This window comes from Oncorhynchus mykiss, chromosome 12, assembly GCF_057628025.1.
Source record: "Oncorhynchus mykiss isolate SJ-2025 chromosome 12, ASM5762802v1, whole genome shotgun sequence".
NCBI classification, from domain to species: domain Eukaryota; kingdom Metazoa; phylum Chordata; class Actinopteri; order Salmoniformes; family Salmonidae; genus Oncorhynchus; species Oncorhynchus mykiss.
Genome location: NC_143033.1, coordinates 22,363,266 through 22,374,890, shown reverse-complemented (window position 1 = coordinate 22,374,890; position 11,625 = coordinate 22,363,266). Strand labels below are relative to the sequence as shown.

The 11,625-nt window shown below is 47.2% G+C and overlaps 1 protein-coding gene across 2 annotated transcripts; it reads right to left on the bottom strand.

Moving 5' to 3' along the window:
* Positions 1 to 427: 427 nt before the first annotated feature.
* Positions 428 to 11,271, bottom strand: LOC110537185 (forkhead box protein N4). Of its 2 annotated transcripts, XM_021623029.3 has the most exons (9): positions 11,061 to 11,271; positions 10,680 to 10,747; positions 7,162 to 7,447; positions 6,943 to 7,056; positions 6,636 to 6,787; positions 6,389 to 6,485; positions 6,057 to 6,270; positions 1,653 to 2,000; positions 428 to 1,477 (listed from the first exon to the last, which is right to left on the bottom strand). In XM_021623029.3, the coding sequence occupies exons 2-9, from the start codon at positions 10,742 to 10,744 to the stop codon at positions 1,299 to 1,301; spliced, it is 1,455 nt and encodes a 484-aa protein (XP_021478704.3). In that variant the 5' UTR covers positions 10,745 to 10,747; positions 11,061 to 11,271; the 3' UTR covers positions 428 to 1,298. The 2 variants fall into 2 exon arrangements, with proteins under 2 accessions (XP_021478704.3, XP_021478705.3); XM_021623030.3 differs by lacking the exons at positions 10,680 to 10,747; positions 11,061 to 11,271 and adding an exon at positions 9,856 to 10,226.
* Positions 11,272 to 11,625: the final 354 nt, after the last annotated feature.

Below are 11,625 nucleotides of genomic sequence, written 5' to 3'. Positions count from 1 at the left end.
TTAAGTGTTCCCTTAACTTTTTTGAGCAGTGTATATTCAATGTGCGGGACAAATTTGAGGCTAGGATTACACCTTTTACAAATGGTACTTAGGATATGTACAGTACAGAGGAGGCTGGTGAGGGGAGGACGGCTCATAATAATGGCTGGAATGGAGTCAATGGAATTGAATGGTATCAAACATGGAAATGTGCTGGGTGTGTTTGATACTGTCCCAATTATTCCAATCCTTGCCAGCCTATTACTAAGAGCCCGTCCTCTGATTTAAAGTGCCACCAGTCACCACTGGTACAGTACGGCTATGAATATAAACACTTTGTTGTAATACCCTAGACTGACAGTAAACGGTGCTCGTGTCACACGTTTAATTCTAGTTCAGCAGCACGGTGTGCATTGTGTGAATAACACTGAAAAACCTACAAGAAATCTGGCATCTGAAAATATTTATTCTGAAAATGTTTACAGTTAGAGAAACACCTTGTAGGCACAGGAGTCTATTGTCAGTTTAAAACAGGTGAATCTGCTAAGGCTTTTAACATGTCTGTAATACCTTTACATAAATAATCTTAAGTTAAAAATGTTTAGTATTTCTAAAATACATTAACATGTTAAAGTCCTCTATATTACAATATACAATTATTGTTGTAAGGCATGGCTTTAAGAGTCATGTTAGACAGTTTACACAGAGCAAAGTAAATAAATACAAATGAACAAAACAGAAAACTCTTGAGATAATGCCTGCCTAGCAGGACTTTAGTACTACAAAGAAACTATTGAGCTAAAAAACCACAATCAAATCTGGTAACAAAAAAATGATTGTTTGCACAAGCTAGTAAAGACTTTTCCTCCACAAGAAATAGATGACAGATGAGTTTCCCCGACAATCTTTTACATATCTTCACAGAAGACAACCGTCACAACATTGACTCCAGCTCTTGTAAAAATAAAGTGGCATTGCATTTTACCTCTAAACCATTACACACACAAAAACACTGTATCCTCATCACTCTAAAACTCTGACAGGCCCAATCAAACACGTCTATGCTAGCTGATTTGGGTGCTTCTTAAGTGCTTTGGTGGAGAAACAGGAATCAGTAAAAAAAAAAAAATCTCTGATTGACATGAAAGAGGCAAGACATCCTGTCAGGTGGGATAATGTTCAGGATTCTCATACAGTAGGTGTGGGGACATGCAGGTTCAACAGTAGTGGTCTGTCTTGGTGTATATCAGTGTTTAATACACTATATATCAGTGTTTCACAGTCAGTCAGAGCAGGGCGGCCTCTGTGGTGGTGATGTACTAGAAGGGGACAGCAGGTGCCGGGTCCAGGGTGGTGTACAGCCCTGAAACCTGTAGGTCCACCAGGGGCTGTCCAGTGGTGTGGCCAGGCAGCTCAGAGTCAGACAGGCACAGAGGAGAGTGGTTAAACATACTCTCCAGGCTGAAGCCCTCCTCTCTCACCCCCTCCCATAGGCTCCCTGAGAGACAGAAACAAACACATTATAACCCGTTAAAACAGATCATTAACCAAATCATCCTTGGATTAAAACAGTTATGTTCAAGACTATCTGTTTTGATAAAGGTGTTCAACAAATATGCCATTATTCATTTTAAACATACAGTAATATCCCTCCGATATTCATAATAACCCACCGGCAAACTCCATGATACTAGGGTCCAGAGCGTCCACATCTGCTGTGACGTCAGGGTGGAGGCTGTACAGACTGTGGCTGTTGGCTTGTCTGTAGGGCTGCTGCTGGATGAAGGGGGTGTGGGAGTAGTCTGGGACCGCGTGGAGGGGAGGGGTCCGGGCGGGAACAGGGGAGCTGGGGTCTCCTAGCATGGTGGGATTCTGGGCCTGGAGATGGAAGGGGAGGGATGTCTGCAGAAGCCCAGACAGAGGGGAACCACAGGGGCTAGAAGGGAGACACGTCATCCTGGGGTCACAAGGGTTCCTCCGACAGCCGTCCGGTCGGTCTGTGATCAGCCTGTCCAGCTCATCTGAGAGACATGAACATTAGCAGTAAACAATGAGCTTACACTGAGTGTACAAAACATTAGGAACACCTGCTCTTTACATGACATAGACTGACCAGCTGAATCCCGGTGAAAGATATGATCCCTTATTGATGTCACTTGTTAAATCCACTTCAATCAGTGTAGATGAAGGCGATGAGACAGGTTAAAGAAGGATTTTTAAGCCTTGAGACAATTGAGACAAATCTTGTGTATGTGTGACATTCAGAGGGTGAATGGGCTAAACAAAATATTTTAGTGCCTTTGAATGGGGAATGGTAGTAGGTGCCAGGTGCACAGGCGTGTGTCAAAAAGTGCAACGCAGCTGGGTTTTACACGCTCAGCAGTTTCCCGTGTGTATCAAGAATGGTCCACCACCCAAAGGACATCCAGCCAACTTGACAGAACTGTGGGAAGCACTGGAGTCAACATGGGCCAGCATCCCTGTGGGTTTCTTTTCACACCATGTAGAGTCCATGCCCCGTCGAATTGAGGCTGCTCTTAGGGAAAAAGGGGGTGCAACTCAATATTAGGAAGGTGTCATTAATGTTTTGTACACTCAGTGTACATAAGCATTATGTAACGGTCTTCTTCGTGAGAAGGAGAGTCGGACCAAAATGCAGCGTGTCGATTGCGATTCATGTTTTAATGAACAAACGTAAAACACGAATCAATGCAAACACTACAAAATAAAGAACGTGATGAACGTAACGAAAACCTAAAACAGCCTATCTGGTGAAAAAACACATAGACAGGAACAATCACCCACAAACACACAGTGAACCCCAGGCTACCTAAATATGGTTCCCAATCAGAGACAATGACGAACACCTGCCTCTGACTGAGAACCATATCAGGCTGAACATAGAAATAGACAAACAAGACATGAAACATAGAATGCCCACTCAGATCACACCCTGACCAATCAAAACATAGAAAATACAAAGTAAACTATGGTCAGGGCGTGACAGTACCCCCCCCCCAAGGTGCGGACTCCGGCCGCAAAACCTGAACCTATAGGGGAGGGTCTGGGTGGGCATCTGTCCGCGGTGGCGGCTCTGGCGCTGGACGTGGACCCCACTCCATGACAGTTTTAATCCCCCTCCTAAACGTCCCTAAATAGGTTACCCACCACAATGATAACATGGGACAGAGGGACAGCTCGGGACAGAGGTAACTCGGGACAGATGGGTAGCTCAGCCCTGAGAGGAAGCTCAGCACTGAGAAGAAGCTCAGCACTGAGAGGAAGCTCAGGCAGGTGGTTGGATCCGGCAGATCCTGGCTGGCTGGCGGTTCTGGAAGATCCTGGCTGACTGGCGGATCCGGAAGATCCTGGCTGACTGGCGGATCCGGAAGATCCTGGCTGACTGGCGGATCCGGAAGATCCTGGCTGACTGGCGGATCCGGAAGAGTCTGGTCGACTGGCGGATCCGGAAGAGTCTGGTCGACTGGCAGATCCGGAAGAGTCTGGTCGACTGGCAGATCCGGAAGAGTCTGGTCGACTGGCAGATCCGGAAGAGTCTGGTCGACTGGCAGATCCGGAAGAGTCTGGTCGACTGGCAGATCCGGAAGAGTCTGGTCGACTGGCAGATCCGGAAGAGTCTGGTCGACTGGCAGATCTGGAAGAGTCTGGTCGACTGGCAGATCTGGAAGAGTCTGGTCGACTGGCAGATCTGGAAGAGTCTGGTCGACTGGCAGATCTGGAAGAGTCTGGTCGACTGGCAGATCTGGGAGAGTCTGGTCGACTGGCAGATCTAGAAGAGTCTGGTCGACTGGCAGATCTGGAAGAGTCTGGTCGACTGGCAGATCTGGGAGAGTCTGGTCGACTGGCAGATCTGGGAGAGTCTGGTCGACTGGCAGCTCTGGCTGCTCCATGCTGACTGGCTGCTCCATGATGACTGGCAGCTCTGGCTGCTCCATGCTGACTGGCTGCTCCATGCTGACTGGCAGCTCTGGCTGCTCCATGCTGACTGGCTGCTCTGGCTGCTCCATGCTGACTGGCTGCTCTGGCTGCTCCATGCTGACTGGCTGCTCTGGCTGCTCCATGCTGACTGGCTGCTCCATGCTGACTGGCTGCTCCATGCTGACTGGCTGCTCCATGCTGACTGGCGGCCCTGGCTGCTCCATGCTGACTGGCGGCCCTGGCTGCTCCATGCTGACTGGCGGCCCTGGCTGCTCCATGCTGACTGGCGGCCCTGGCTGCTCCATGCAGACTGGCAGCTCTGGCGGCTCCTTGCAGACTGGCAGCTCTGGCGGCTCCTTGCAGACTGGCAGCTCTGGCGGCTCCTTGCAGACTGGCAGCTTTGGCGGCATCCTGCAGACTGGCAGCTCTGGCGGCTCCTTGCAGACTGGCAGCTCCTTGCAGACTGGCAGCTCTATGCAGACTGGCAGCTCCTTGCAGACTGGCAGCTCCTTGCAGACTGGCAGCTCTATGCTAACTGGCAGCTCTATGCTAACTGGCAGCTCTATGCTAACTGGCAGCTCTATGCTAACTGGCAGCTCTATGCTAACTGGCAGTTCTGAACAGGCGGGAGACTCCGGCAGCGCTGTAGAGAAGGAAGGCTCTAACAGCGCTAAACAGGCGGGAGACTCCGACAGCGCTGGAGAGGAGGAGGGCTCCGACAGCACTGGACAGGCGAGGCGCACTGTAGGCCTGATGCGTGGTGCTGGCACTGGTGGTACTGGGCCGAGGACACGCACAGGAAGCCTGGTGCGGTGAGCTGCTACCGGAGGGCTGGGGTGTGGAGGTGGTACTGGAAAAACCGGACCGTGCAGGCGCACTGGAGCTCTTGAGCACCGAGCCTGCCCAACCTTACCTGGTTGAATACTCACGGTCGCCCTGCCAGTGCGGCGAGGTGGAATAGCCCGCACTGGACTATGCAGGCGAACCGGAGACACCGAGCGCAAGGCTGGTGCCATGTAAACCGGCCCAAGGAGACGCACTGGGGACCAGCTGCGTAGAGCCGGCTTCATGGCATTAGGCTCGACGCTCAATCTAGCCCGGCAGACACGTGGAGCTGGAATATACCGCACCGGGCTATGCACCCGCACTGGAGACACCGTGCGCACCACTGCATAACACGGTGCCTGTCCGGTCTCTCTAGCCCCCCGGTAAGCACAGGGAGTCTGCCCAGGTCTCCTACCTGGCATAGCCATACTCCCTGTTAGCCCCCCCCCAAGACATTTTTGGGGCTGCCTCTCAGGCTTCCATCCGCGTCGCCGTGCTGCCTTCTCATACCAGCGCCTCTCTGCTTTCACCGCCTCCATTCTTCGGTAACCTTCCTCGCACTGCTCCAGCGAATCCCAGGCGGGCTCCGGCACTCTCCCTGGGTCGGCCGCCCACCTGTCGATCTCCTCCCAAGTAGTATACTCCATACTGTACTCCTCCTTGGGCTGTTCCTGTTGTTTCTTCTCCCGCTGCACCTTAGTGCGGCTACACTCCCCTGGTTTAGCCCAGGGTCCTCTCCCGTCGAGGATTTCCTCCCATGTCCAGAAATCCTTATTGCGCTTCTCCTCGCGCTGCTCCTGCCTGTTGACACGCTGCTTGGTCCGTTGGTGGTGGGTGATTCTGTAACGGTCTTCTTCGTGAGAAGGAGAGTCGGACCAAAATGCAGCGTGTCGATTGCGATTCATGTTTTAATGAACAAACGTAAAACACGAATCAATGCAAACACTACAAAATAAAGAACGTGATGAACGTAACGAAAACCTAAAACAGCCTATCTGGTGAAAAAACACATAGACAGGAACAATCACCCACAAACACACAGTGAACCCCAGGCTACCTAAATATGGTTCCCAATCAGAGACAATGACGAACACCTGCCTCTGACTGAGAACCATATCAGGCTGAACATAGAAATAGACAAACAAGACATGAAACATAGAATGCCCACTCAGATCACACCCTGACCAATCAAAACATAGAAAATACAAAGTAAACTATGGTCAGGGCGTGACACATTATGTGCTGTTTTTTCATTAGAATGGCTAATTGCCACAATATGGCTAGTCTTTTCTCATCTGCTCTACCATCCTCACCTGGGTTGGCCATGCTGCGGCGGATGGCAGTCAGGTCCTTGCGTTTCCACTTCTGCATCTCTTCCTCCATCTTGTTGATCTTGGCTGGGTTGAGGGCCCACAGACAGCCCTTACGAGTGGAGGAGGAGCCTCCCTGCTTGTTCTCTTCCTTTTGAAAGCACTTGTTCAGAGACAGGTTGTGTCTCACAGAGTTCTTCCAGCCGTCAGGCGCCGTCTGTAAGGTAGACCATCAGTTAAACACATACTGATAAAAACATTGTTGCCGATGTTCCCAAACTTCCATGAGCCCAGATAATCTCATGTGTGTAAAGAGGCATCTCCCTGCTCCTCACCTTGAAGTAAGGGAAGTGCTCCTTCATGAAGCCGTAGATCTCACTGACAGGGAGGCTGCCTGTCCGGCTGTTCTTCAGAGCCATAGCAATCAGGCAGCTGGCAAAAACAGTCAAATATCATCCATTTTCATTTTTGCTCAGTTCTAATTGTGTCTTCTTTTTTGATAGGTCCTTTACGAACTGTGTTAAAACTGTACCGATTAAATGTCATGTAAACTGACCAAGTTAATGTGCTAGTGTGTCCTACCTGTAGGAGTAGATAGGTTTGGGGAAGGAATTAGGTTCTTGTAGGAGATCCTGGTTGCTGTGGGGGTTGGTGATGCTCATGCCTGCTGCTTGCTGCTCATACAGGTTTTGGCTATGGTAGGAGGGGCTGTTATACAGGCTCCTGGGGGAATGCTGGGAAAAATGAAACCAATAAACTTATTAGGCCCTCCTTGCATTAATCACGAATTATAGAGAGATACAGAGAAATACTATATGCATCACTCTGTCATAAACTCTTATGTTCATTAGAGTTCAGAAACATTTCTTAACATTTCTGTGGATGTTACCTGTTGGACAGCCTGAGCTGGGCTATAGGCCTGCTGGGGGGAGTGGTAGTAGTGGGCTGGGGAGGACTGGTATTCTGAGGCAGGCATACCACTTCCTGGGTACCCTCCTGTCATCTGAAAGATAAAGACTCATATGAAGGGAAGAACATGGATGATTAAAAATAACAAAGACAAACACAAATACAAAACAAAAAAAACGAAAGGTTTTGGAGTACTTACATTTCCATTTTGATTGTTGATGTAGTTCATTCCAATATAACTGTTCTGCATGTTGCTATGGGGAGGGACAATGGTGTCATGTCCTAGTGCTGTATTCATGTTTCTGTGCTGGTCTGAACCTGGGTGAAGCTCCAGTGGGTTGCTCTGGGGTTCTGTGTTGTTGAAGGCCAGTCTGCCTGTGGCCATCTGCTGCAGCCTGTGTACGTCCACGGTGGTGAGCCAGGATAGAGACTGCAGGTCCCCTGGCAGCTCCTCACTCTGCTGGGACAGCTCAGTGGTCAGCAGCCTGAGCGACAGACAAAGGAGCTGCTCAACATCTACTGTAAGGGACCTGAGTTACTGAAACTGAATTCATGGATTCCATGTTTCATCACAAAATTGTTTTGAATGTTAATTTTAGGACTGATGCCCAGCTGAGCATTCTACTCAATGCAGTGACAATAGGTGCTGATGAAGACTGTCTAAAGTGCATTACCATGTCTTGGAAGCACGATGGCATTAGAAAAGGAGTCAAGATTATTTAGTAGGACAAGCTTTTGTCATCTTTGCTACGTCACCAGATTTACTTTAGATGCAGTATAACTTTAATTAGCTATCTAAGATTGAGGGGAGAGCACCAACATTTGAGCTAGCTAATGTTACCATTGTTAGCTATTTCTGTCAAACCTTGCTAGCTCACGGCCAGCAACATTGCCATCTCTCTGAAGTAAACTTGATGACAACATAATGATGGCAATGTTGTTTTCTACTAATTATGTGTCTACTTTAGCAATGTCATTGTATTTCCAGTCCACTATAGTGTAATTTTGACGAAACATTCACTAGCCCCCGTTCAGAAAGACTGAGCATTAACCTTCCGTCGGACATCAATATGCTGCGGCATCGGTAGAATGTTGACACGGACGAGTGACGAAGGTGCAACCCATGAATAGCATGTCTAATCTGATTCAGTTTCTTTTTGGACAGAGTTTTACAAACTCTATTTGCACAACTGACCCTTTTATTTCAATGACTGTTACTTTCCAGTTCCAGATACTCAAAAAAATAATGCAATGTTACATCCGGTGGCCACATCTCCATTTAATAAATTAAATGTATTTATCAAGCGCTTTTTACATCAGCCGATGTCACAAAAAGCTGTACAGAAACCCAGCCTAAAACCCCAAACAGCAAGCAATGCAGATGTTGAAGCACAGTGGCTAGGAAAAACTCCCTAGAAAGGCAGGATCCCAAGAAGAAACCTAGAGAGGAACCAGGCTCTGAGGGGTGGCAAGTCCTCTTCTGGCTGTGCCGGGTGGAGATTATAACAGAACATGGCCAAGATGTTCAAACGATCATAGATGACGAGCAGAATCAAATAATAATAATCACAGTGGTTGTAGACGGTGCAACAGGTCAGCACCTCAGGAGTAAATATCAGTTGACTTTTCATAGCCGATCATTCAGAGTTAGAGACAGCAGGTGCGGTAGAGAGAGAGAGTCAAAAACAGCAGGGCTGGTGAACAGGTCAGGGTTCCATAGCCGCAGGCAGAACAGTTGAAACTGGAGCAGCAGCATGACCAGGTGGACTGGGCTGAATCACAAATACACAGGGGCACCCCCACAATATCCAAAGTGTGGAGTAGGGTCGGGTACACTGTGCACATTGTCTGCAACAGTTGGTCTGGCCATTGAATAATGATTAGTTATTCAAATGACAGTCCCCAGCCCTGTGGCACCTGGCTCTATTGTTTCCAGAGGGCTGTTCCCTACACTCCACCCCCAAGATGACCAGAGCCTGCATTAATCTGATTGAGTGACAGCTAATTGACAAGGGAGTTAAACGAGAACCATCTGCCTCTCTGTCAACACCAGACCCTCTGCACTACAGCCAACCGCTCTAGTGCAGGAGAGCCTGGAAAGCCGGCTTAATGCTGTTGACTCTTCTAAACAGACATTAAAATAACATGCATGCTCCTGCCTTTCTAAAGCATATTTCAGTCTGACCTTACATTTGGTTAGCTTAGATGACAATAGTTAGTATTTTACTGGCAATCTTCTTTCTCACAGTTACAAACATAGCATTTCAGCTCCACCCACACATTGTTATCAGTAGGCAGATTGGGTGAATTCATTTTGCATGGCTTGGTGCCCCGGGTGGGTGGAGTTTACACATTTTAGACCATTCCATTGGTCCTTAAATGAGATCTCCACCCACCTGGTGAACTTGGCAGTGCAAAAATGAACTGGCCCATTCTTATGTTTCGTCAGATGATAAAAACAAAGTGTTGCTTGGAGACCCTGTGTGGTCAATGTCATGCCCACAAACCAGAAAGGGAATGGTTAACTATAAGTTCTATAATGTAAAAACCCAGTCTATAAGCTGTAGTAGTAATACAATTACAAGTTTGATTGTGGTTCATTTTACAGTCAGGTTTTAGCCAATGTCTTGAATTAACTCCATTGTAAGTAGACTGAAGAGCTGTTCTGGTTTTCAATCAATGAGTCATAGGCTATAAGATAAGAAACTAGTTAAGAAACATAAGAAATTAGCCTACAGTGAGAACATCACAATAAAGTTACATTACTGTGGGAACAGAGTATCCAGCATGAAAAATATTACTGTAGTTAATTCAATTACAATTTGGCTGAAAGAAATCTCCAAACTTGGTTGCTTCAAAGGTAACTTCACATAAAATCTGAAAAAACACAAACCTTTTTGAGGGAAACATCCATGTAACAGTGTCACAAAGAATACCCCTCAATTCAGATAAGCACAAAAAAATGATTCCTTCTGAAGTAAAAATCCCTTCTTCACTGTCAACAATGTCGCTAGGGGAACTCCAAATAAACACAATGAGAAGGCTATAGACAAGCAGGTCCAGTTCACTGAGCAATTATGTCGCTGAGGTAGCTAAGCTCTGATTGACGAGGAGAAAAGTTGTTCTTTACTCTCTTTACTTTCTCCGCTGTTGGAAGAAGTGTTCGACGTGTGAAAGATGTGTCCACCACCTTTGCTTACCAGTACAAATTAGACAGGCAGTCAAGCAAGTCCTCCCCCAAGGGTTTCTACAAGCAGTGTCCCCTTGTTATCTATTTTGAGGCCACCCCTCCCAAGTCCCCAGCACCAGACACCCAGGGATAGACCCCCCTCCCCTTGCCCCAATAGTGGGACAGAAAACAGAGCTGATGGGCTCTGACATATCTATTCAGACCTAAAATGATTAATTGTAATGCTTTTTTGTGTGTGCATATTTGTAGACACAGAGAGAGAGAGAGAGATAGAGAGAGAGAGAGAGAGAGAGAGAGAGAGAGAGAGAGAGAGAAGGGCGGAGTGAGAGAGTGTGAAAGTTAAAGATATATATATATATATATGAGAGAAAGAGAGAGAGAGACCCCTTGCAAACCATAACTTGAAGGTTTGCCTGCCAAGCTTTTCAGAGTTAATTCAGACCCGTGACAACCTGGTGAAGTATCATTATCTAGCTTTACATGACATCCTGTGATGAGGTGTGATGAATGATTAACGTTAACGTTACTTTCTGAATTTCTGAAAATCGCTGTCATGCTGGCGCGGTGGTATCATCTGGCGCGATGGTATCATCTCCTACAAAATAAATAGTCAGTTAGCTAACCTTAGTTGACAAACCTAGCACACTGCCAGCCAACAGCTAGGTAGCTAACCACAGTGACAATGCTAGCTTTACATTTACACAAGTAGCTACGTAGCTGTTTCAACTAACGTTAGTTACCAGACCCATACCTGACTGTCTAACTAGCTAGCTACAGTAGCTCGTTTCAATCTAGCTCCCAATGCTAGTATGAGACATGTATTTACTTTGACAGCTAACTTAGCTAGCTAGATATCAGACACGTTATATGAAATGTAAAAACAACTATGTAAACAACCCCTTGCTAACCTGTTCTGAACGAATCAACGCTGAGTTTGAGTCCTTTCATTAACCTTCCAACCCGTTTTAAAACTCTCTCTTCTGTCACCGACTGCCTGTCCAGTTTGTCCACTCTGGCAAGGAGCTGTTCATCAGCACCACTGTCTGGTTCCAATTTTGATCCGGCGCGCTTGCCCGCGCGATTTGATGAGCTGCAGCGGGAAGGTGGTCGAGGAGGCGCAGAGAGGAGAGGCAGTAACGTCAGTTTCCAGGCTCAATGATAGCAGTGAAATAAACACCAGTGAAAGCAGACAACAACATAGACATGTGGGAATTATGGTCATTTTAAGGGAAGGGCGTTAAACAGTTTGTAGACTGCAAATTGACCGCAAAAAGCCCAAACAGATATCACGTTGGACTAAAACATAATACTTTCAAACATTGCTTACGTTTGTTTTTGATCACCTGTCTCTCTATTATGGATGGGATTGGGAATACTTGGGAACAGATTTCAATTGTAGCTGATTTCCTGGTGTGTTTTTTTTTTTTTTTGCCGAGAAAATTTGGGGGGGCAAATAAAACCACCCGCTAGCCA